Source organism: Protomyctophum parallelum, assembly GCF_964188405.1.
Source record: "Protomyctophum parallelum genome assembly, chromosome: 15".
NCBI classification, from domain to species: domain Eukaryota; kingdom Metazoa; phylum Chordata; class Actinopteri; order Myctophiformes; family Myctophidae; genus Protomyctophum; species Protomyctophum parallelum.
The window spans coordinates 18,032,865-18,060,352 of record NC_139710.1 but is presented as its reverse complement, the minus strand read 5'-3'; the positions used below and the strand labels follow the sequence as shown (position 1 = coordinate 18,060,352).

The 27,488-nt window shown below is 42.9% G+C and overlaps 2 protein-coding genes across 12 annotated transcripts in view; one reads left to right on the top strand and one right to left on the bottom strand.

Moving 5' to 3' along the window:
* sh2b3 (SH2B adaptor protein 3) overlaps positions 1–22,735 on the top strand; it is a 72,679-nt gene extending 49,944 nt beyond the window's left edge. The window contains exons 3-8 of the mRNA XM_083784236.1: positions 2,726–2,827; positions 7,796–7,890; positions 14,819–14,910; positions 16,236–16,450; positions 17,029–17,206; positions 17,719–22,735. Coding sequence (XP_083640362.1) covers positions 2,726–2,827; positions 7,796–7,890; positions 14,819–14,910; positions 16,236–16,450; positions 17,029–17,206; positions 17,719–18,128 — 1,092 coding nt within the window. The 3' untranslated portion in view covers positions 18,129–22,735. The remainder of the gene's footprint in view (positions 1–2,725; positions 2,828–7,795; positions 7,891–14,818; positions 14,911–16,235; positions 16,451–17,028; positions 17,207–17,718) is intronic.
* Positions 22,736–23,832: 1,097 nt separating this feature from the next.
* atxn2 (ataxin 2) overlaps positions 23,833–27,488 on the bottom strand; it is a 33,881-nt gene continuing 30,225 nt past the window's right edge. For all 11 annotated transcript variants that reach the window (XM_083784225.1, XM_083784228.1, XM_083784230.1 and 8 more), the window contains 2 exons: positions 26,577–26,754; positions 23,833–25,015 (listed from right to left, as the gene is read on the bottom strand). In XM_083784225.1, the coding sequence (XP_083640351.1) occupies positions 24,987–25,015; positions 26,577–26,754 (207 nt within the window). In that variant the 3' untranslated portion in view covers positions 23,833–24,986. The remainder of the gene's footprint in view (positions 25,016–26,576; positions 26,755–27,488) is intronic.

Here is a 27,488-nt window from a genome sequence, read left to right as displayed (position 1 = left end):
TGGCTTAACACCACAAAACATCTCACTCTAATGCAATCTGTTTCTTTCTTTCTCTCACAATGTCAGACACACACACAGACATACACACACACACACACAGACATACACACACACACAGACATACACACACACACACATGCACGCACCACGCACAGTTCATAGCCATCAGCTCTCAATAAAAGTTGCTGACTGTCATTCTACATACATTGTGTTCTGCTGTCAACATGGCTTCATTCCTCATATGACCTCTGACCCACCATACGTGCGTGTGTGCGTGCGTGTGTGTCTTTGTTTGCACACATGTGTAGCTGCGGGCTCTGTATTTTTCCTGGACATAAATCTGACATTATACCATCATGGTCTTTTTGCTGGGTTCGTATGCATCAGCTGCAATGGCGGGAATAAGAGTAGGAGAAGGCAAAGCGACAAAGGTCCGATGCACAACAAGGTACACGGTATGAGCATTGGTCCTCCGCGGGGTACTTCCACTCAAATGGGGCGGCTGTGGCTCAGGAGGTAGAGCAGGTCGTCCAATGATCCCTGGGCCGGCGGTCCGAATCCCGGCTCCTTGGGCAAGACACTGAACCCTATTGTACATTGCCTCCAATGAGTTGGTCGGTGTGAGCTTGCCACCATTGGTGTGTGAATGTGGGAAGTGAGGACGCTGGCGTTGACTGTTCGCCACTTCACCTCCCAATGTATGAATGAATGAACCATTGTAAAGCGCTTTGAGCACTTGAAAAAGCGCTATAAAAATGCAATTCATTATTATACACAAATAGCTCTGAATAGGAGCACCACTCAAAAACTGATATTTACTTGTGTTGTGTCACATAAAATTGGGTCCATGACACACTGATATAGAGCATAATAGACACATACTGTATACACCTACACATGTAGAGGTTTTTACATTCAAGAGGCGTATATTTTAAACTGTATACATTTTACTGTGCTGTGCACACAATAATGTTAACAGACATTCACACAGAGACAGGCCACCACTGAGCAGGAGGAGACATTCAGGGCAGTGCTCAGCAGAGAAGCTAACAACTAACAACAGCTAACAAGCCCACGCGGACAAACGCACACGAACACACACACACACACACACACACACACACACACACTGCCAGACGGGTGTACAAAGATACTTGCACATACAGATGCATAGAGTTTACTTCACACAGCCATGGGCACACATTCAGTTGCTTCTCAGGCTTGTGGTGGGCCATCTGGAGCCCTTCTCCTTTGAGTTGGGAGCTGTGGTCACTGGAGACATGGAGCGGGGGAGAAAGAATAACCCACATCCACGTTTATTCATGTAAATGGCTAAATTAGGTCCAGTGGTCTCCTGTGGTCAGTACATCCACTGGTCATCATAGTGAAGAAAGCAGGGGCCAATTATAGGGCTGTAACTAAGCCTATAGATTATTTTCTTAGCGATTATTCTATTGATTACTCCTATATTTGAGAAGCGCTTAAAAAATACTAGATCTTTAATTGGAACGTCAATAAAACGTGTGCATAAATTAAAAACACTGACTGCAGCGGTTTCGTATTTTGCGTGACTATTTTGTAATTACTACACTAATTTAATGAAGTAGAATAAATACCTATTTTCTTTTCTTTAAAATAATGTTTTTCTATTTATGTAGAACATGGGTTTTGTTTAGTTTTCTTTTTTTTTAGATTTGTTCTTGGCTTTTGTGCCTTAATTGATAGTTACAGTGAAGACGGACAGGACAAAGGGAGGCAGAGACAGGGAGAAACATGCTACAAAAGTCGTCATGAACGGGACTCAAACACGCGACACGCTGTCAGGCCAGAGCCTATATGTGGCATGCGCCTGGACCACTAGGCCAGCGGGCGCCCCGAACGTGAACATTTTGAAGCACAAACTTATGTTAAAACCTGTGAGTGTCTGGCCTGGCTCAATCTGAGAACCCATTGTCAAAAGATAAAGGAAAAACTGCGCCCTCTTTTCCTTTGACGGAGTCAACAGTCTGTCTCGAGAGACTAGACCTGGCATAACCCTATATAATTTGTTATATAGGGTCAGTAACTAGCCGATCTACAATCTCACAGCACCGTGAACGTAGATCAGCTGTCTTCAGTTTGTCTATTCTCACTTTTGCCAAATGTTTGTCAATTTTTTTCCTATTATGACATACAGTATACCCAGAATAGGAAGGCTAAGCCAGTGCGATAAGGTACATACGTTGTGGTAAAAAACTCAACAAAAAGGACAAAGCATGAGAAAAGCCCAGACATGAAGGGATGTGGTGTGGAGGGAGGGGGAGGTATGGGGGCGGTAGTGCACTGTGTACGGAGCACACCTGTCAGACACAAAGACACTTAATGACACAGGATAGGATCTGCTCTCTCACCCGCTCTCGTCCAGTCTTCCTTTTATTTTTTATCTCTTTATTTACAGTATTCCTTTCTTCTCTTCCGGACATGTTATGAGTCATGTTTCGTACCCCACCCCCCATGTTGTGTCTGCTAGTTGTATTCTGCATGTGCTTCTGTCTGAATGTTAATGTTAATGTGTGTGTCTGCGTGTGTGTGTGTGCGTGTGTGTGTGTGTGTGTGTGCGTGTGTGTGTGTGTGTGTGTGTGTGTGTGTGTGTGTGTGTGTGTGTGTGTGTGTGTGTGTGTGTGTGTGTGTGTGTGTGTGTGTGTGTGCATGTGTGTGTGCATGTGCGTGTGCGTGCATGTTGCAGGCCTCCAGTCCAAAACTGACAGCTCGGTGCTCTGACATCCAGGAGGTTCGACGCTGCAATCGTCTGGAAATGCCAGACAACATCAACACGTTTGTTTTAAAGGTACACTACACTACACACACACACACACACACACACACTAGTGTTGGAGAAATTGGGACGATAATCGTTATTATCGTTGGCCACAATAATCGCGACATGAAAGGTAAAATGTTTCCCACCAAACATTGACAATATGAGTGTAAAAATGTACTCTTTTACTGTCTACTATATACTGTGAGATCCACATTCGGAACGGAGATATTTCTCCTGCAACCAGCTGGTCCGTTTCAGTAGAAACAAACATGAAAAGAAAGCAGGCACTGCATGTGAGCTAGCATACGCTAGCATTTTACTTTTATTGGTTCCACATTACACCACTGAATTGTTTACTACCATGAAACTTTGATGAACCCTCTATACTGAACCAGAGAGAGGATTCAGAGGAAGTTAATGGTTTGCATTGCATTTCTATAGGGGAAGAGGAAATACGTCCTAGATGATACATAATGCACTATGCAGTCATCCAGTATCGCTTGACTTACTTAGAATTCCTTTTTAAGTATGGTACCAACTTGTCTGTAGACTGTAATTTTGAACAAAGATCATAAGGTCGGGTGATATGGACAAATATAGGGGGTGGTATGGACAAAATATATCGTGTGATATGGACAAATATATCGCAATGTTTTTGTGGGGATGACTATTGGTGCTTTCACCAAATATTTAAATGATGAGACTTAATCATCATTTCAGACTTATAATCATCAGTTATGGCAATATCGTCGACTGCAGCTATATACGAATTAAATGGGTAAAGTCAAATAATAGAAGAATGACCATAGATTACATGTCCATTCCATGGGTTAAGATTAGGTTTTCTTTTTTATTCCCCTCACTAATCACACTATCACAGTCTACAATACATTCATGAGCTGGACAGGCACAACATTTCTGTTGGATACAGCCACAGAGAGAGAGAGAGAGAGAGAGAGAGAGAGAGAGAGAGAGAGAGAGAGAATAGGCTTACATAGAGACATTATTTGCCACCATGCCGGTCATGAACCAATACAGCCACCCTGTCAAAACAATTCACAACTGACCTCAGCAACCACAACGCAACACACATAACCATCAGTCTTCAATTGAAAATTAACATTTGGAATTGATGGTTATGTCAAAGCCCAAAACCTCTAGCTCGAACCAAAAGGAAATATCAATTTCACTCATAGCCTAGGATTACCTATTGAAGTGATCAGGAGCCACATACACATACATACTGTTCCCTGTTACAACTCGCCTTCAACGCCAGATATAACACAACGTACAAACTGTAGATTCACATCAGCATTCAATTCCAGAGACAGAAACAGTTACTGAACATGTTTCATTGCCACCCAGTCATTGGGTCCCCAAAACGACAGCAATAGTACACCAGCTTGAATCACACTATTATACATATAAGTACACACAGCAACATACAACACACGCAGCACATAGTACACAAGTACACACAGCAACATACAACACACGCAGCACATAGTATACAAGTACACACAGCAACATACAACACACGCAGCACATAGTATACAAGTACACACAGCAACATACAACACACGCAGCACATAGTATACAAGTACACACAGCAACATACAACACACGCAGCAGCAGCACAGAAGCAAAACGGAGAGCCTTCCCGCGTACGAAATGGTCGAGAAATGACAGAGTTACCGCGTTGCAGCTTTCAGACACAGGGACACACGCATGCATACATGCGTGTATGCATGCATGCACGCATACATGGCACACGTAGCTGCGTAATGGAGAGGAGGCACCGCTCAAAACAACGTTCCTACCTTAGCCGTCTTCTACTTGACTTCATCAGGTGTGTAAGTGATGCCAGGGTCAAACTTTAGAACCCACGGGTAGAGAGATAGAGCCTCCGACTCTCTCTCTAGTTCATGATTAGCCCTCCAGCGGCGTCTCCAGTCATCTCCATCCTCCATACATCTGGCTAGCTGGCTCCAGTACTCCCAGTATCAATAGCACAGACAAGCCTCATTCTCCTGGCTGACAGCTTCTCACTCAGCCTTGGATGTTTAGTACTGCACTCTTGCATTCTGGGGTAGCGCAGTGGTCAGGGATTTAGGGAAGGCTCTAGGGTCCAGCATTCACAGCATGTCACAGGAGAATGGACCTTGGTGGTCTGGGGTCATCACCCTGGCTCGTGTACCTGCAGAGCAGGTTTAGAAAGAGACCATAAGCTTTGAGTATAAGTGAGAATGTAAGGTAGAAAGAAAGAAAGTTAGCTGACCAAGAGCCACACAGTGGTGTACACTGTACCCTGTCACAACTCACCAGCAGACAAACATACACAGCCTGTATATACTGTATATGTATACTGCAGCCTTCCGGTTACAACACACAGCCTAGTAGTATACAGTACACCACAGCCTAGTATACGTATAGGTGTATGTCTATACGTAATGTTAGTTTTATATTGGATAAATAAAATAATACATTTTAGGAAAGATGCTGTGGGGACTTTGGATTTGGACTCTGTATGAGGGATTACCAAGAGTGAGCCAGAAAATAGCAGCTAGGAGAATGAGACTAGCAGGACACTGCCAACGGCATCAAGAACTGCCAGCCAGCAAACTGGTGCTCTGGGAACCAACACACGGACATCGATCACGAGGACGTCCCACGCTAACATACGTGGATGTACTCAAGAGCGATGCAGGAGTGCAAAGTACCAACGAACTGGCCGGATGTATGGAGAATCGAGATGACTGGAAACGACGATGGAGGGCTCGTCTGAGGACGACCTAGAGAGATATGCCTGGACTATGGTTTGCCGTGCAATAAATTGAGAGACAGAAATCTAGATGTGTAATTCAGGTTATAACACTTGGTTCAATATCACTTTCAATTAAACCATCATTGGAAAACAGTTAAATATGGAGTGCTGTGATTCCCCCCCCCCCTAAAAAAAATCATCAAGTACTATGATTATACTAGGAGGAATATTTCTTTCAAGAAAGTGTACAGAAAGTGTTAAAATTATGTTTTTATGTGGCCACACCCACCACTTCAACCTGGTTTTCACCTTAGCATCACCCACCTGAACTTAATCCTCACCCACAGCTGTAGTCTGAAAACCCACCTTTTCAGACTCCATCATGGCCCATAGCACTTACCCCACCCCCTTAGATAGCATTTCTGTAGACTTAGATAGCATTTGATACAGACTTGTAGCATGTTATGTAGACAGCACTATAATTGCATTGTATGTAGTCATAGCACGTCATAGTACATATGTATAGCATAGTAGTATATATGTATAGTTTATATGTATAGTTTCATTATATAGATATTCCACTGTTACTTTCTTAGCTTACGCATGTTTCATGATAAATGTTTTTATGTGATGTATTCCCATGCTTTTTTGTTCTTGCTTAATGTAAATCGCTCTGGATTAAGAGCGTCTGCTAAATGCCTAAATTGTAAATAATGGGAGAGGGGTTAGGGTTATGATGTCACTAAAATGGCGTTATTTCGATTGGGCCTTTTGACTCAAAGGCTTTCAGCTTTCAGCAAGAAACCAAAAATACACAGGGAAGACATATTTGAATATTATAACTACACCTGGGGGTCTAGAGTAATGTTAACTCCATAGACACATGCAAAACAGAAAAAGTACAAAAATCTCAGCACTCCAGGAAGGATTTGGTGCTGTGACACCCCAAACAAAACACTGCGTCTGTATATTTATTCTATAAATGTATAGAACCCATGCACACAGCACTTCATGGTTGTTCATTTCACCCTCACTCAGAAAAGGTTAATGCTTAGCATGGGTAGCTAACTCACCTGCAAAATCAAAACAAATCGGCCAAACAGTTTGTTATGAAGATGAATTAACTTCTCTTTCAAACTGACAGAACAGCTAGTTTTCACTTACTAACAACCTAGACTACTTCACTCAACTTCCACAAGGTCTAAAGTTACAATATAAGTTGTTTATTTCACCCTATTTACTACCAAACATAAGGAGATCCTGTCTGTCTGTTTGCAGCAGTGGTGTGTGTGGACTGGGGGGAGGGAGGGGGGGCGTGGCCACTGGAGGATTTTAAAGAGCCTGCTCAGGGAGGGAGTGTCTACCAATTCACTGGAGTGTCTACTTTCTAGGGCAGTGGTTTTCAACCCTTTTCTTGTCAAGGTCCATTATATTTATTCAGAATTTAAGCCACTGACCACCATTTGATTGCATTATTTTAGCCTCTCAGACCCAAAACTTATATTTAGTTTGTCGTGGAATAAGATGTTCCATGCTTTATTGATGTAGTACCATAGGAGAGATAACAGACAAACGTTGATCCAAATAACAATTATTCTACATTCTTTAATTGTGTAGGCCTACACTGAATTAAGTAATGCCGATGTTTAACAATAATTTAACACTTGAGGGTGAAAAATGAAGCCAAATGGGCCGGTAACAGTCTTTGGTTTCATTTTACGCTCTCAAGAGTAAAGATCTATAAGGGTCCATTTGGATAGCATTTAAGTTTAAATGGGGACCACCTGGAACCACTGGTTGAGAAGCAGTGGTTCCAGGTGGCCAATGTTTTTCAGTGGCCAATGTCGATATTTAGATTATCGTGCATCAACAGAGAATGCCCTCCCAAGTTGGACTGATATTACATTGAGAACATAGAGGGAGACAGTGGATGAAAGCACGCTATGATTTTTGGCCTGCCTCCAAACATACAAGACCCCCCCCCCTTACTTTGATCTCCACTTAGGTTAATTTGTGTCATCTCTCATTATACGTACAGTACATGTAGTAGGTGTGGTGGTTTAAGTGTGGGTTTAACTTGTTTAACATGTTGTGTAGTCAGTGTAAATACCCGTTTTGTCTTGATCACTTTTCAAAATGCACTCCAGGACTATGGTAAGGTAAGGTTAGAGCACTGTTATTATTGTGTATGCTAATGTTGAATGTGTCTTTGTTGTTTTGCTCCGTTGCAGGTTAATCACTATCCAGGTAGTCTAATATTTGAGACTGACAATGACCAGCAGGTCAGCTCCTGGACCACAGAGCTCAAAGAATGTATCAGCAACAGGTGGGACACACAAGCACGCGCGCACACACACACACACACACACACACACACACACACACACACACACACACACACACACACACACACACATACATTTGTGCACTAAAGCTTGCCGTGGGCCTGTGAATCTGAGCTCAGTCAATATTATTATTTTGTAAAACACAAACACACCTAACGCGCCAAATTGCTGGTGGTTTTCATATAATTAATTAGTTATCTGGATATTGTTCAGTTGTGGGAAAGTAAATAAGAGATGCAGCTCCACCTAACACAACCCATGATGCCCGTCCAGGTGGGTTGCATCATGTTCAGGCAGACATATACTGTAGGTTATATAGTATGTACACATACCTGTACAGTAAATATATACAGTACTGTCCTATATTCGATTTCCTCTCATTGTGATTTTTATTGAGTTGTGAAGAAAAACACTATATGCATTTAAAGTATACTGGCTTGTGTGTTTCTCTTAGCATGCTTGCATGTACAGTACATGAGACCCTGTTTCTCTGTTTGTGTGTGCATCTATGTGTATGTTATGTATTATGTACAGTTTAAGTTTATGTACGTGTTCCCATTTGTGTATTTGGTGTACATGTGGGACTGACTGGGTGGTTTCAGGACATTTCGTCCCATACTCCACTGATACAAGTAGAAAGGTGTGCTCAGTGGAGCACAACTCTTCCACCAGGCAGCACGCCGTAACAATAACACTAACACAGTCTGACACGGTAATGCCAAACGGCATCTCTCTCCCTCTCGCTGTCTCTCGGTGTCCAGTGCGATGCGCATGCGTGCACATTGTGTTTGCGCCGCAGCGCTGGGTATGTTGTCACATTTAGTATGTTGGTGTTAATCAGACGTGGGCTTTAGCTGAACAGCATCTCTCCCGTGTGTGTTCTGTCCACATGCGCGGGTCATATTAGGACGGCAGTATTTGTGTGCGCACGTGCGTGTGCGTGCGCGCGCGTGTGTGTGTGTGCCTCTCTCTCTCCTCTTGTGTCCATGTCACTGTACAGTATGTGGACCATGGTGACATTGATCAATTCTTGATAAAAAGCTTCTAATATATAATTTAGGCCCCAAAATCTATAAATCTCACACTATTAAGGCAACCGGCCGCTTCCACGCGCTGCCCAAGGTGCCCTTTTTTCACTTGAGCACCTGCCCCTCTAAATGTCTGTGCACGCCACTGCACGCGCACGCACGCACGCACGCACGCACGCACACACACACACACACACACACACACACACACACACACACACACACACACACACACACACACATTCTATGTGCTCCATACTTTACATAAAGTGCTCCATATTGAGGAAGAGAAAGCAGCATTGTCAGTGTTCAGACAATGTGTCTTCCTGTATTTCTTACAAGGCACCAGAGAACAAACTTATTTCAGCGTTTCATCATTAATCAGTCCATTACTTATACTATATACTACTAATACTTTGTGTGTGTTGAGAAAACCCTCAGTGTTGATGTAGCTCTGAGAGTGTAAAACTTGACCCTGTGTTCATTTTAGCCTGGAATCCAGACAAGAAAAAGAAGCCCTCGGTAGATTCTGGTCCCGCTCAGGGCCCGGTATGCAAATATGGGGCGGGTTTATCACCAGAGGCATTTAGGACGGGGGTTTTACCCTTCAAGACGGGAACTCTTTTTGGGGCAATTGGTGCTATAGCTAGTATAGCAATACCATTCATTTGTGTACTTTTTTAAATAAATATTTGAAGTTTTTATAGAAAACGTAAGAAAACTTTAGATGGTCATGTTTTTGAAGGCGTTTTTAGAATGGGTGCCACAGCCGGGCATTAACCACGTGAACCCCGGCATCCATATTCCACAATGAAAGCAATTGAATGTATTTCTGTAAAATGTTGACTAATGTTGATTAACAACAGATGATGATGAGGAGGAGGTGGGGGGGGGGGGGGGGGGGGGGGGGGGGTTCCAGTAAGTACAGAGGAAACAGCAGGCTGAAGGCACACAAAGAGACCAAGCCTAGACAGGAAGTCAGTCCAGTAAAGACCTGAACTAAGCCTTACTGTTCTGCTATAATATCATACTCTCACTCCATCCAGTGTGTACTGTATGCAAACACAACACACACACACACGCACGCACGCACGCACGCACGCACGCACGCACGCACGCACGAGAGCTTTACAACTGCCTGACATTGCATAGCTAACACAATTTTTCTGAGCGGTGCTAACCGCTCACAATAAAGGGCTTTGTCTCTGTGTGTGTGTGTGTGTGTCTGTCTGTCTGTCTGGAGCATGGAATGTGTTTGTAGCATGACCTATTGACCCCTGCCCATTGACACTGACAAGCTGATTGGGTGGCATTCGGGCCACGCACGCACACACGCAGTAATAAAAGTATAGTTGCACCGCTCACAGTTTGCACAGGTGCGATTCTTTTCATTACTATAGGCCTACTTATGGACTTATGGACAGTGACTTTATGAATGCCATTTAAAAAAAGACTAGACCGATGGCCGGCTGTAGAGCACCGAGTCGGTAACGATGGAAGTTGGAGATCCATGCCCGTTGTACCCGTGTCAGAGTACCCGTTGTACCCGTGTCAGAGTACCCGTTGTACCCGTGTCAGAGTACCCGTTGTACCCGTGTCAGAGTACCCGTTGTACCCGTGTCAGAGTACCCGTTCCACCCATCTGTGTCCCTTTCATGCCCATATATGGAGATGTCTGTATCTGTCTCACTGTGTCCCTTTATTCCTACTGTATATATGGAGTTCTGTGTCAGGCATACCCAAATATGGAGTGTTGTGATGTCAGAACAGGCCAGCTCCATATATGGAGGGGCCCTGTCCAGAGCCCGGGCAGAGAGAGGCCTTTTGTGGCGGTTCTGGACAACCGTGGGTCTGACCGACTCGACACCGGGCACTGCACTCTCTGTGGGGGTGTGGAACGAATATGGTTACGTGCATTACAGACGTACATACAGTAACAGTACAGACGGAGACGTGGTGCATTCATAGATAGATATAGATAGATGCAAGTGTCATTCTATGCCTGATATAGTTAAAATCAGGCATAGCTCCAAGCGTAAGCCCTAAATCTAACCTCTAAATGTCTAATCCTAACCTAACCCAACCAGAATCTTGTCCTAACTTTAAGACTAATTCTGAATATCACTTTTAACCATACAACTATTTATCTTGTGAGGACTGGAAAAATGGTAAAACACACACACACACACACACACACACACACACACACACACACACACACACACACACACACACACACACACACACACACACACACACACACACACACACACACAAACACACACACACACACACACAAATGCACAGAGAGAGCATGAGGGTTAGAGAAGGAAGCCAGAACAAATCCTGCTGAAATACTGACTTGAGTTCACAGAACTCTGAATAACAGGAAGACAAGCCTCCTTTCTCTTCACAGTATGTGTGTGTGTGTGTGTGTGTGTGTGTGTGTGTGTGTGTGTGTGTGTGTGTGTGTGTGTGTGTGTGTGTGTGTGTGTGTGTGTGTGTGTGTGTGTGTGTGTGTGTGTGTGTGTGTGTGTGTGTGTGTGTGTGTGTGTGTGTGTGTGCGTGTGTGCGTGTGTGTGTGTGTGTGAGTGAGAGAGAGAGAGAGAGAGACCTAGACAGACAGGCAGGCAGACAGACAGACAGTATATATGGTAAAGACATTATTTGTAACCCATTTTATCACATATTCGATTTGTTGAAAACACACATTGGTTCTGGTGACTGATATTGTCCCTGTGAGAGGACTGTGTTTTTTATTATTATTAATGTAAAATTGTATCTCTACTGAAACTAACATTTACATACTAAATAAATAATAATAAATAAACAATTCGATAATTTGACTACCTGCCATAGGAAACAATAAATTCACATCATTTCAAACGTGAAATAAACAACTGTAACAGATCAGTAGGAGACTATAGTCTATATATAGCAACCACTCGTTCATCCAATTATTGCTGTAGAAAATAATCCATGAATTCAAGGCTTCATAGGTTGTGCATTTGGTAGAAAATAATTATTTTGGTGATGATTTTAGCATCTGGGAATGAGGCCTTAGTTTATGAATCTCTTATAGGCTCTGTGAATAACTGTAATCCCAAGTTTCTGGAAGGTGGCACACCTATTTCCTGTTCCTGTTCATTTTCCCGTAACTTTATTTTATTGGCTGATTTTATTGGTCAGTATTGTGGTCAGTATCCTGGTCCGTATAAACAAAAATATAATAGTATAGATGCGCCATGTCCTCATCTTCAGAAACACGTGTGTGTGTGTGTGTGTGTGTGTGTGTGTGTGTGTGTGTGTGTGTGTGTGTGTGTGTGTGTGTGTGTGTGTGTGTGTGTGTGTGTGTGTGTGTCTGGAAGAGCATTCCAGACATCTTAGAAATAAGAAAGGTCCTGAGATTCCCCCACAGAGTCTCAGTCCTCCCCCACACTTCCTTTCACAGGCCAGCACCATACACGTGTACATGCACAAAAACGCACACAAAATGCATGCAACGTAAGCAAGAAGTCATATGTATGCCAAAGCAAATGCAGAGAACGTATTTTCAGTAAAGCACCCATAAAACCCACAAAGGATCAAATAGAATATCTGTATATTTGGAATGTACGATATTCATGTATCTGCTCATCACTTGTCTTAGATCATGTGTTCCGATCAAGTTCAGTACGGTTTGTGAATTTTCTCAAGCATGCACTCAGTCAGCCAACAGTATCAGTTCTCCTTTTGGCTTCGGTTTGATGTGTACTTAGTGGTTGATGTGTACTTAGTGGTTGATGTGTACTTAGTGGGTTGATGTGTACTTAGTGGTTGATGTGTACTTAGTGTTTGATGTGTACTTAGTGGGTTGATGTGTACTTAGTGGGTTGATGTGTACTTAGTGGTTGATGTGTACTTAGTGTTTGATGTGTACTTAGTGGGTTGATGTGTACTTAGTGGTTGATGTGTACTTAGTGGTTTGATGTGTACTTAGTGGTTGATGTGTACTTAGTGGGTTGATGTGTACTTAGTGGTTGATGTGTACTTAGTGGTTGATGTGTACTTAGTGGTTGATGTGTACTTAGTGGTTGATGTGTACTTAGTGGTTGATGTGTACTTAGTGGTTGATGTGTATGATGTGTACTTAGTGGTTGATGTGTACTTAGTGGTTGATGTGTATGATGTGTACTTAGTGGTTGATGTGTACTTAGTGGTTGATGTGTATGATGTGTACTTAGTGGTTGATGTGTATGATGTGTACTTAGTGGTTGATGTGTACTTAGTGGTTGATGTGTATGATGTGTACTTAGTGGTTGATGTGTATGATGTGTACTTAGTGGTTGATGTGTACTTAGTGGTTGATGTGTATGATGTGTACTTAGTGGTTGATGTGTACTTAGTGGTTGATGTGTACTTAGTGGTTGATGTGTACTTAGTGGTTGATGTGTACTTAGTGGTTGATGTGTACTTAGTGGTTGATGTGTATGATGTGTACTTAGTGGTTGATGTGTACTTAGTGGTTGATGTGTATGATGTGTACTTAGTGGTTGATGTGTACTTAATGGTTGATGTGTATGATGTGTACTTAGTGGTTGATGTGTATGATGTGTACTTAGTGGTTGATGTGTATGATGTGTACTTAGTGGTTGATGTGTACTTAGTGGTTGATGTGTACTTAGTGGTTGATGTGTATGATGTGTACTTAGTGGTTGATGTGTACTTAGTGGTTGATGTGTATGATGTGTACTTAGTGGTTGATGTGTACTTAGTGGTTGATGTGTACTTAGTGGTTGATGTGTATGATGTGTACTTAGTGGTTGATGTGTACTTAGTGGTTGATGTGTACTTAGTGGTTGATGTGTATGATGTGTACTTAGTGGTTGATGTGTACTTAGTGGTTGATGTGTACTTAGTGGTTGATGTGTACTTAGTGGTTGATGTGTATGATGTGTACTTAGTGGTTGATGTGTATGATGTGTACTTAGTGGTTGATGTGTATGATGTGTACTTAGTGGTTGATGTGTACTTAGTGGTTGATGTGTATGATGTGTACTTAGTGGTTGATGTGTACTTAGTGGTTGATGTGTATGATGTGTACTTAGTGGTTGATGTGTACTTAGTGGTTGATGTGTACGTAGTGGTTGATGTGTATGATGTGTACTTAGTGGTTGATGTGTACTTAGTGGTTGATGTGTACTTAGTGGTTGATGTGTATGATGTGTACTTAGTGGTTGATGTGTACTTAGTGGTTGATGTGTACTTAGTGGTTGATGTGTATGATGTGTACTTAGTGGTTGATGTGTACTTAGTGGTTGATGTGTATGATGTGTACTTAGTGGTTGATGTGTACTTAGTGGTTGATGTGTACGTAGTGGTTGATGTGTACGTAGTGGTTGATGTGTATGATGTGTACTTAGTGGTTGATGTGTACTTAGTGGTTGATGTGTACGTAGTGGTTGATGTGCTGCAGATTTAACTTTCATATGGATTTTATTGCTTCTGTAGGATTATAACGTGTTACTTTGTGCTTTGCAGGGCTTCAATTGAGTGCAACAATGAGGCTCCTTTAATTTATTCTTTGTTTTTTTTAAGACACTTATATATGTTATGTTATATTATATATATTTCTGAATTTTCTCAAGCATGGATGCACTCAGAAGTTAACAGTATCACTTCTCCATTTGGAAGTGCATGCATCTGTAAAATGGTTGACTAATGTTGATTAACTCTTTACTGATGGTTAATTTATACCTCTTCGTATAACTGTGTCGTTCGTTGAAAAATACCTGTGACTGATTTTTAACATTATTTTTGACGCGTAACTCCATTGTAAGTCGCAATTCAATTAAATTATATCACTAGTTGTCTGAAGTCAATGAACTCTCTGCTCTCTCAGGTCCGGCAGTGTGGATCTGGAGCCCCTCCCCCCACCAGCTGATATTTCTGTTCCAGCCAATCGCAGAGGGAGCTCAGAGTCTGGAAGTATGGGTAAGTGGTGAGATATAATAATCCCATATAGTATAAAGAAGGATAGGATTAGAGACTGAACTGGCGCGAAGCTTCCCCATTCATGTCAGTGGAAGTTGCTCAGTGGCGTTTTGAAGCACCCGGAAGGACCGTCTACTTCCGCATTTGCCAACCAAATTTTGGTTGGCAAATGCGGAACTGCACCCGAGCGCTCAATGTTAAAGCCCAGCTGCATGGGGTTTCCTCGTCATGAATCCACGGGTCTGCCTGCAGTCCCTCCTCTTACCACTAGGGCCGAGCGCCTCAACGTTGGAGCGCCTCACTGGCCCCTTGAATAATCCTGGATGCGACCAGGCAGGCATAGATATAAAAAGATAGATGCCTCATTGGCTACTGCAGTTCATTGTAGCCATGTATCGCATTGTAAGGAGGAAGGCACGCTACTGGCTAAGTGACTACTGGCCAATCACAGCGCGTCTTTTCCAGGATTTATTTAGGAGTTTTATTAGCATGAGAAAACATTGACATTGAGTGTGATTGGTCTACCACTTGTCAAGCTTCCGCTATGCTTCCGTGTGGCGTAGGTGTGCGTCTCGTCTCCTTTTCGATATCACACGCCCCCAGAGTCGAAGGAGGCATCTACCTTTCTATGTCTGTGGCTATTCCTCCCTGATATCACACACAATTGGCGATGACCCCTCTGTGCCTGTAGCCATGCGTTACATTCCACGAGGACAGCACTGCCTGGCTTTGCTCCGTGGTGGAAAATATTGTTTAGCACTGGCATTGCCTATGATTCGGTAGGCCTACATAACTCAAACGGCGCTGAGTCGGCTCTAGCGGCCATCGCTTGCCTCACGGCTCGCTCAAACGGGTGCTTCTCGTTGCTCAAGCTGGCAGAGACCATCCTCTGTCATTGTAAAATGATTTTCTTTTTTTTTTTTCATCTTTTTTTAAAGATACTTTTGGGGGATGATTCTCCCTTTTACTGATAGATTAACAGTAGGCTGACAGGAAATGGGGAGAGAGATGGGGGTGACACGCAGCAAATGTCGTTGGGATCATAACTCACATTCATTTTTAAAAATGTTATCAAATCTACAAGCTTGTAAATCGCTTATTTTCTAATAAACAAAGTAGGCCTACTGTATAAAATACGCTTATTTGGTTGATGTATGTTTTGTTTGTTTGTTTGTTTTTTATAAAATAAATCTATAAATAACTAGTAACTATAATGTTTAAATAAAAAATTACAAAAATTGCTATATTTGCTTCTGACATAGTGGTGTAGTAGTATAGTGAAAAATGTTACTGCTCTTCACTCGTCCCCATGTCAATTCCTCCAGGCTCGGTGACCTTTGCCCTGCCAGAGCAGACATACCACAAGACGGACCACTTCCTGTGCTCCTACCCCTGGTTCCACGGGCCCATCTCCCGGGTCAAGGCAGCTCACCTGGTGCAGAACTCGGGTCTCCAGGGCCATGGGGTGTTCCTGGTCCGACAGAGTGAGACGCGGAGGGGAGACTATGTGCTGACCTTCAACTACCAGGGAAAGGCCAAAGTATGTTGCATGTAGACCATGGGTTCAACTATCGATCATCTTCTTAGTCTTAGATTAGTTCTTCTTATTCCATCGATTGCTTTTTAGATTAATTGAAAAAACAAGAAACGTGTTAAAAAAAGAAAAGATATATATATACAGTATATATTTTAAAAGAGGACGTCTGTGGGAATGGAAGTCAGTGGAAACATATGATTTGAAGTCATGCTTATATGTTAGCTTTCAATCTAACACTGCCAGCGATGCGAGCGAGCCACCGAGTGGCGCGCTACGAGCTTGTAGGTCTGTTATTTTTGAAAAATCGAAGAACGACTGACATAGAAACATAGCTTTTTCAGAAAGCTGTCCGGATGTAGAAGACATGTTTAGAATCTGATCTCAGGTCAAAATGGGTTAAACTGTTCCTCATTTATTTTGCTGTGGACCCCCCCGGAACCTCCTCAATGATCCCTGGAGGTCCAGGACTCCACTTTGAGAACCGCCTGTATAAGTGTTAAGTAATGACTAATTGGCAAAAACAATCTCTGATAATGTAGACCTGCTATTTTCTCTCTCTCTCTCTCTCTGTCTCTCTCCAGCATCTTCGCCTGTCCTTAACAGAGTGGGGCCAGTGCAGGGTGCAACACCTCCGCTTCCCCTCCGTCATGGACATGCTCAGTCACTTCCGCCTGTACCCCATCCCGTTGGAGTGTGGAGCAGCCTGTGTCGTCACCCTGTCCAGCTTCGTGGTGGCGGGTTCCAGCCCCGCGTTGCAGGGTAAGGGTGTCACACTCACAGCCAACGCTGTGTGGTCCGTTTGTCATCATACCTCTTCCAGCATACCTCCATTGTATTCCTCCGATTGGCTACCGCAGATCACGTGATGCGCGAGTCACGTGATCAAGTTAGGAAGCATAGCTCATTTAATGGGTCACTGTTTTTTGTGCAACATCGCTACACTACCTTCGTGTCCTAACGACACCACAACGATGGACATCATTCACTAAGGACAGGGACACGCGTTATCCCTAACTACACTACAACAACTCCATCATGGCCACAACCATGGTATCAGCGCAGTATTAACCACCTGCCTAATAATATTAATTTTGTGCCCATCCCAACTTCCCAAGCTCTTCCCAACTCCCTCCCCCGCATTATCCTCACCCCCACCCCGCCTCCTTCTCCAACATATGGGTCGGGACAGAATCCCATCAGGGCTGCAGAGAGTACGTACACAGTCTGTTTGCAGCTGAGCTCATCTCTTCTCTTGTCTTCAACTTTCTCAGGTCAGCCTGCAGGAGTGGTCCTGGTCCCTTTCTCCCTGCACCGCTGGAGCTCCGAGCCCAGCTTGGCTCACTGCAGCCTGGCTAGCCGTCCCAGTCTGACACCCTCTTGCTCCGCGACCCTCACAGGCACCACACCGGTCACTGCCACCAACCACACCACCTCCACAGGCCTCGGCTCCCAGCAGACACACCACCTCCACCACCTGCCGCCACGCACCAGCAACCCCCTCCCGGACCCCCCTGCGTCAGCCCCTGTGCCGCTGCGCCGGAGCGAGTCCGTGGGGAGGAGGCCCCTCCTTCGACACCCCCACCCCCACCCGCCGCTCATCCCCCAGCGGGATTCAGACTACGAACTGGAGCCGGAGCGGGGGCGTAAGCGCGCCATAGACAACCAGTACATGTTCCTGTGACCTCACTGTTCACCACACACACACACACCATACAGACATGCCTCTGTTCCCCATTCCCTGCTTTACATGGATGTGTGAGACTCACTGCACATGACCACGTGGTGTCACAGGACCGTGCCGATGTCACTACGTGTGATTGCCCATTTACAACATTGGACAAATATTTCAGATAAATCTAGACCCTCTATCCCTTCATTGCTTTGATTTTTTTTTGATCTCTCATATTTGAGAGCACTGTCAGTACTGTTATTGAGCCCGCCTTATGCCTAATCTGAGAGCATCTTGAATTTGATGTTAGTGGCTGGCTAAGCCACTTACACAACTCGGCAAAGTTTATTTATAAACTAAAGCACATTTAAAAATGAATGACCAAAGCAAAAACAAAGTGCTGTACTGATCGAAAAACAATAAGACAGTAGGATAAAATAGAGTAAAATGCCACCAAAAATAAATATTTGATATCAAAGCATGAATTTGAATGGCTTGTAAGTTGTTAGTGAAATATACTGCAGCATAGTTTTTGGAGTATAGTTTTGAGATTGTGTAAGCACACCTTCTCAACATGAATGCTTAGTAATGTGTTGTATGTAAACATACAAAGAGAAGGACGTTTGGGGGAAATTGTCTATTGTAAGATATGGACAATGTTGTAAATGGACAACAAGACGCATATGGCCTTAATGATGAAGCGGATGATTATGACGACGATGATTTTTATAACAGACTCATGAACTTGAACTTGCAAGTCTTTGTCTGATGAATGGGATTCTGTATGACCAAACACACACACACACACACACACACACACACACACACACACACACACACCAACAAACTCATTTAGTGGTGGGCGAGAGCTCGTTGTGAGCGTCAGACCCCCGCACACTCCACTCGCAATGTCCACAATGAATGTATTTCTGGGGGACAATGTTCTAATAGTATTGAGTATGATTAATGATTATTCTCTTACCTTATGATCGGGAGGTTGTTTCACATGTGTAGCTGTCCTCCAGCCCTGGGCTACACCAAAACTGTTGCTTTTTGTTTTGTTTGTTGAAGAGGTGAAGAACTCCTGCAGGTGCGTTTCAATTATGTATCAATGGTGGGAAGATGCTGCCTGTAAAACCATTTAAATCAAGTTTCTTTCAAATATTTGAAAATGAATTAATTGCTATTTCTGCCCAGGTCTGTTGGTGATTGGGGTGGGGGGGGGGGGGTCATCACTTCTCTCCTTGGCAAATAAAGATGCTTTAAGGAGGTTCTAATGTAGAGTGAATTCCCCTTTCCTCTCCTCCTTGCACACCAACACATACGCAGACACATAGCATCCATGTCAATTAAAATAATAATTGTTCCATGGCCACACACAGAAAGCACATTGCCTTCTGTGTGTTTTCAACAAATCCATATTTTATCATCTTACTGATTATTTTATAGAAACACCTCCTCACCAAAAAACAAACAAACAAACAAACAAAAATGTGAGTGAAGTTTCATTGTGGAGGAGTTGCTTCTAGAAACGGATCTGCCATCACTTTGGCTACTCCAAATCTAAGCCTCAGCCACTAAAGCAGAACGATGCAAAACTGATGTCAGTTCACCGTTTAAAAGTAACTTCTTGATAATGCAACGGAAACTCATTGCTGTTTTTGTGGTATGCGTGTGGGTGTTTGAACCACGGCAATGGAACTCAAAAGACAGATTTGTGTACCAAGCCAACGTGAACTAGGGTGAAACAGCGGGCCTGCATGCTAGCACTGGTCTCAGGCCTGTTGCACTGTTGAAAGTGCACTCGTTACGCACTCGGCTCTCATTACGCAGTGGGGCCTAGATCAGTGGTTCTCAAAGTGGGTTCCCGGGGACCCCCAGAGGTCTTTGAGGATTGGGATCCCGGCGATCAAACAGGGGTCTGTGGCCTAATGCATATCAAGCTGGGGGTCCTTGAAATTAAAATGTTTGAGAATCACTGCTATAGCCGTAAACATCTTCTCTTATGTCCGCGTGCTAATGTGTCTCAATTTGGGGGTCCTTAACATGAAAAGGTTTGAGAACCAGGTACTGGCCTGGATGAACTCAGAATATTGCAGTTGCCCGTCATATCGCTCTCGAGAGTTCCATTTCCAGTTAACACCACTATGAAAGAGTGGAGTAGTGGAGTAGGAAGAGAGGCCATATTCTAGTGTCTAGGATAGTGGTTCTCATAATCAATACCATGGCTAAATAGTAATTGATCACAGTTTAGATATTTGTAACCACACACACACACACAGAGAGAGAGAGAGAGAGAGAGAGAGAGAGAAATGTACTTAGGGCAAGGCAAGTCATTTTAGAACATGAACAACTGTCAACTGAACTGGCTTGAATCCTGGTGTGGCATCACATCGCTCAGTGTACATTCTACACTTGCAGCATTCATCTTCATTTCCATCTCAGTGTGTGGTTCTCTACATCTTCACCAGAGCAACTCTGGAGAAAACCAAGGAGAAACAGAAAGTGTTACAATACTTTCAGTGGAACTGGAAGTGGGAGTGCTGATTTAGGGTCAGTCCCATTCTCGCTTAGGGTCAAAAATGGACCCGAGATCAGTTGTCCTACATTGAAAATTGTCATTTATAACAGTGGGTTTCAACCAGTACACCACTGAGTGTGCCTAGAGATGTAGCACAAATAAAAGGTCAATCACAGCAATAATATTACAGCCCCACTTCGTTTCTCTATGCAATATGGGCTTGGATCAGCAACTATTTTTAGCTGGTCCTTTTTTTTAATTGTCATACAAGTAAACAATTATTATCCAGTATGTGCCTTGGAATGTTGTGCCTTGAGATATCAAAAGGGTTGATAACCACTGAGTGTGGCAGGTTCATGAGCAGTTCCATTTAGCTCACGGGTGGGAGGAAGTTCTGTTGATCTGTTGCCCTGAACTGACCTCGGTCTGCCTTCATCATTTGCATTCAATGTTCTGTAATCCTACACTTTGACTTCAGTGAGAGAATGAACCAACCAACCGAATCAATATATCTGAAATAACCTCAAGATGGTGCTCACTTCCGTAGTTCCTGTAGGAAAACAGTCCCATGTGCTGAGCTCCATTACAACTCAATGACTATGTTCTTACTATGTTCTTCCAAATCACTTGGTGTCCAGTTTTGTTGGATGGCAAATAGTTATGCTTCTTCTCTTCCAAACCAAGGCTGGGTTTCTCAAAAGGATCTGAAATCATTATTTTGGTTTGATTTTTGATCACCAGTGAAAAAAAAAAATCCAGTCCAACTCATTTAATTCACGAGTCCTATACATAAACAGATTTCATACAGTATAAACAGAGGTAAGGATCATCTACATTGGTTAAGAATCATTGATCATTCTACCCTGTTCCATCACATGGCCAAAGATGGCCAGTTCTTGGATACTTTTGAGAAACGGCAGTCCTATTCTAGTGCCTGACTGTTTTGTTTTCGGTTTGTCTTCTCATCTCGCTTAACACTAACTAAGTAGTTGCGTATTCACCATACAGTAAGTAAGCTTATTCTGAATTCATGATGTAGTTCTCTCTCTGTCTTGCCACTTATCATTGTAGTTTCCTGTTTTTTATTCCCCTGAGAAAAATAGAAAAGCAGGTTGATTTCCAGATGAACATGACCAAAGGAAATCCACTTTTGATTATTCCTCTCATAAATCAGCCAGTCTACCAAAGGAATATTTCACCTTCAATGGTTGTTTAGTTCATGTTATGTACCACAATCAAGAAGACTGACATAGTTCAGCTATTTTTTTGACAAGGACGAGACATTTTCAGCAAAAGTACGGTTGGTCTTCCTCCTCTCACATGCTTGGTGTAACCCCCAACTGATCCCCAGTGCCTAGCCCCAACAGCAATTTTGCAAAAAGAAAGCAACGGTATCAGTAAATATCTTGACTTCAGACTATTGGTCTCTTCTCGTCACTAATAGTTGGAAAGAAAGCTGCTGTTGCTTTTGCCCATTTCTGAAAGCTCAGGGCGTGATGTGGCGAAGAACTTTATAGTGCAATATCTGAGAGATGTCCATTGCTTAGCCCTCAAGTGTGGCACAATGAGAACATGACATGACAGACACTTGACATGAATGACTGTAAAATCAGTCATTGCACTTGCCTATAGATGAAAGTAAAAATAATAATAATAGAAGCACCAGCAAATTCCTAAAATGGCAAGTTCCCTGAATTCAACCTTGTTCAAATCAGGGCATTTCTTTTCTCCAATAGGCTACTGCAGAATTGCTAATTTCTTTAATATTGCATTGACTTTTATGCTTCGACTCTTTCCAGTCTCCCGGCAACGCCTTCTGTCTTAGTGTCTGTTTTAAAGAAAAACAAGTCTAGCTGGTGATTGTAATGGGTTCTTAATACTGTTGACTCCATGTTTGTTATTAAGCACTGTAAACATTCCAGTTCAATCTTCCCCTCTGAAGCCAATGACACCATGACAAAGCTTTTCCATCCATCATTGTTTGTGTTGTGATCCCGTTCAGTTATGATAAGCATTCTAAGTTATATAAATATATATATATGAATATATCAACTGTATATTTGACATTTTGTAAAATAAAGCTAACCGAAACAAGCAACTCGTGACCCATGGTTTGTGTTCTCTGAAGACCGGTGAGTTATGAGCATGTACTGTGGTCCTCATTTCTATAGCAACTAGTTCTAACCCAGTCCTCCAGGACAACTAGTTCTAAAGACCTATTCATAGGCTGGATTTTCGGTGGTGAGGTGACCACCGCTCCGGTGGTGAGCGGACCACCAGAGCTGAAATAACGTTGAGCGGTGGTGAGTAAAAACAGAGAGAAGGGCTGGAGCGGTGGTTTGCTCTTCACCGCGGCTCGTGACGTCATGTTGTAGTTCGGTGGTCACCTAACCACCGAAAATCCAGACTATGTATGAGCCTTAACCCAGTCCTCCAGGACAACTAGTTCTAACCCAGTCCTCCAAGCTGTACTGTGGTCCTCATTTCTATAGCAACTAGTTCTAACCCAGTCCTACAGGACAACTAGTTCTAACCCAGTCCTCCAGGACAACTAGTTCTAACCCAGTCCTCCAGGACAACTAGTTCTAACCCAGTCCTCCAAGCTGTACTGTGGTCCTCATTTCTATAGCAACTAGTTCTAACCCAGTCCTCCAGGACAACTAGTTCTAACCCAGTCCTCCAGGACAACTAGTTCTAACCCAGTCCTCCAGGACAACTAGTTCTAACCCAGTCCTCCAGGACAACTAGTTCTAACCCAGTCCTCCAGGCTGCCAACGAACCAAAGACAACTAGTTCTAACCCAGTCCTCCAGGCTGCCAGCGAACCAGACATGTAGGAGGACTTAAATAAAATAAGATGTTGCATGATACCACTACAAAGGTCTTCCTTGTTCAAATAAGTTAGGTTTACCGGTATGTTCAGCACCACCTCAATTTTACCGCACCTCATATGCACATGGTATAAATACATGGTGTACCCACCCAACTCACATTGGCTTCATGCAAGTGACAATATATATATATATATATATATATATATATATATATATATATATATATATATATGTGTGTGTGTGTGTGTGTGTGTGTGTGTGTGTGTGTGTGTGTGTGTGTAACATTCTGGTCACCACCATAATTGAGGAGCATGACTAGATGGCCAGCCAAAAAAAGGAGAGATGTCCCACATTAAGTTTAGAGATGGTTTAGTTAAATTTAGTTATGTTTGACATGGGTTTTATGAACATTTTAAGGTAAGGTTAGTATGGTTAATAATTATAGGCGTTGGTTAAGGTTAGGGTAAAGACCTGGAGGGCCATCTAGGTCATCTAGTGACAACTCATAATTGATGAAAATGTTCCTCACAGCAACACAAGCTGCATGGATGCTTGTGCGGTGACCCATTTCAAGAATGACAGATGCACGCTGTTGTCCAGTTTTTAAAACTTTTTTATTGTTTTTAAATTTTTTTTCTCATTTTTTAAATTATTTATATTATCTACAAAGTAAAAGTTTCTTCTTTTTTTTTTAACTTAAAAGTTACACAATGGTCAGGTGAGAATTGGGATCTGATCACCTCAGCCATCAGTTTCATAAATAATGTTTTTTTTACTCCTGTCCTCTGGCTGCCAAAATGTTGTGTTTGTTAATTCACAGGAAGCTTCTCGTCACTTTTGTTTTTAGTTTGGTTAGAAACCTGTTGTGTAGTTTGGAAACAAACGCAGCACATAGCAGCAGCAGCAATAGTTAAACAGTAAGGTTAATACTGTCTAAAACTTGGAAGAATTCTTTTTTTTTTCCATAACAAGGTGCAGACAAAATACAAGTTCCAGTTTTTTTCTCTCTTCTTCACTCACAATAATTTCCTCACTCTTTCATGCCTCTTAATTGGCAAGCTGACTCGTGGTGCTGTTACGGATCCCCTGAAGTGGTGTGTGTGTGTGTGTGTGTGTGTGTGTGTGTGTGTGTACTCTATCATGTTATGCATGTATGTATTATCTCTCCGTGTGTGTGTGTGTGTGTGTGTGTGTGTGTGTGTGTGTGGGGCAGAATAAGGGCAGTCATCTGTGTTAATATTAGAACGCTAGCCTGTTATAAACATGTCACTGCATCAGTCTGTTAACATTCTCTTATTGCCTGGTCTGGAAGAGGAGAGGAGGGAAGTGGAGGGGAGGGGGGATGGATTGATGGAGGAGGGGGGGAGGGGGTCAGAAAAGATGATGTGGTCGCATGTCTTGTGTGTATGACAATAGGGGAGGAGTAAGGGGGGGGTATCTTCATCATGTGGTCGTGGAGGTTCTGGTAGAGAAGCATGAGGCAGAGTGGGTCCCTCCGCTCACCAGCGCTGCCCTTCTACAGCTGCTGCTGATGGTGGGCTTGCACTGCCGGTGGAGAAAAGGGGAAGAAAAAATACCATTTCGTTTAAACCGCTTTCAACGTGACGTCCCTATTTCGGGCATGTCATTATATGGGGCGTCGCAACGGTCCATGTGTTGTGGGCTTGTAGATTATAGGCTATTTTCACTACTCATTGTACAATCGTATAGACATTCGAGGTTGTCTGTACAGAAAGCATGCACGGATTTTATTACTTTATGCGATGGTGCGTTGGAGCCATTTTTGAGTTTATAAGTGAAATATTATTTTTGCAAGAATAGTTGTATATTCTCTTTTGAAATGCCTAAATTGCTTTGCATCTTTTTTGTCTTCACTAGTCTACCCAAACCAAAAATACCTGACAATGCCCGACACCCGTATGGGTACGGTTCTGTGTTCTATTATGTTCAGATTCTATCACCTCAGGTCCACGGTCTCTTTATTATGCGTAATATCCAAGTGGATCTGAAAAGACCCGTACTCTGTGTGAGAAAAACAAGTGCTGTGGTTGTCCTACGATCAGATTACTGGAGAATAAAACGGTGAGCTGTGCATGTCTGGGTGAACACATCCAACTAGAATAACCTTCATGGCATCAAAGGTGCGATTCCTATTTCAGCTAAAGTGAAAACATGCAATTTAATTTCAACGTCTCTGCTTGTAGGCTGCTATGTGGACTCCATTAAGGAGAATGGCATTTTCAATAGCATTGCCAATAGACTTGCAGATTTAAACTGGAAACGTAAACACCTTTAAATGTGTTTCCCATTCATGCATGTACTTTAGGGGTGTCAAAAAAATCGTAGTCACTTCAGTTCAAGACTGGAGTAGATTGTGATGAAATCCTATGTATTGAATCGAGAATCATTTTGAATAGAGAATCGTTTTGAATCTGGAAAAAAATATGCTTTTGAATTATAAAAGAATTGTTTTTGGATTGAATCATGACCCCAAGAATCGGAATCGAATTGTGGGACACCCAAAGGTTCACAGCCCTAATGTAGTTGCACTGCGGTGAGACAGCTTAGCTAAACAACACTGTAGAGCTCCAGACCCTGATGCTGCTAGACAGGAGGGTGTGGAGGGCAGCGATGCAGGAGTCCCGAGTTGGTGTTGTCTAGGGCATTAATTTTTATTTATTTTAATCGATGCACAGATTTCATTAACACAAGTTGATTCAGAAGTAAAAAAAAAAATATATATATATATATATATACAATTCAATTGTTTTCCCCATATCATAATTTTTGCTCTATGTGTGCGTGTGTACAGAATTCAAACTGTAGGATTGGTTATTGTCACAGACAGAAGTCATTCTTCCCTTTGCATAAAGCACCGGAGCACACTCGCCTATTAGTTTGTATTGCACAGTGCGCCATTTCAGAACGCGTCCTTAATTAAGAACCTAACTGCAGCTGTGTGGCTCTTAGACCGCACTCTCGCATCGCATTCAATAGTTCATAAGTTCATTTGATTAGCTGCTGAGCCAATCAAATGAATAATGAAACATAATGCTCAATTTGTCACGGTGTAACAAAGTGTGCTGGTTTGGTCAAAGTAATGTACCTTGTGGGTGTGCCAGGTAGGAGAAGTGTGTGGTGGAAGAGACTGGGATGGGGTTGAGGGCCGTCTGTTGCATGGGGGGCTGGGGTCCCCCTGGAGGCCCCTGGGTAGCCATCAACATCATTGGGGGATGTTGTGGGGCTGCATGGTGAGATTGCACTAAACCAGACTGCATATGGGCCTGGAGGGGGCGAGAGAGAGAGAGAGGGAACACGTGGATATTAAACCAGACTGCATATGGGCCTGGAGGGGGCGAGAGAGAGAGAGAGAGAGAGAGAGGGAACACGTGGATATTGGAGTATGCAAGAGAGCGAGAGCCAATCAGACTTGGATTAGGAGGAAAAAAAGAGAAGGGCATTAAAGAATGACATCAAAGTCAGTAAGTGACCTAACTGACATTTCACCACACAGACATCCTGGCTACAGAATGCATACACACATATCACAACAATGCCATTAACAGGTGAAGCCACATGGCCGACCCAGCTCAAACAATCCTTTTACCAAGTAAAGAATGCCCTCTAGTGTCTCTTGGCTTTCTTGCAATTACCAACACGTTTATACATTTCAACCACAACAGTAAAATGTTTTTTTGGCATGTCATTCGTTATAGGTGAAAAACATTTTTTTTTAAATCTAAAAAACACAACGTGCTGTGAGCTTGTTGATTGGTTAGTGTCTCTGGAAGGCATGGCCGAGACTTGGGTTTTCAAATCTTATGTTTCCGTCTGTTCGTCCGTCTGGGAGCAGCTAATCTCCGGCACCGTTGGACTGAACGCTGTGAAACTTAGCACGCATACTCCTTGGATCCAAGTAAATAAAAATAACTCACATCGGCCTGTTATATCGTTACCAGGAGGCTGATATTTGCTAAACATTTGTTTTTATATTACTCCTACATATTTTGTTCAAACG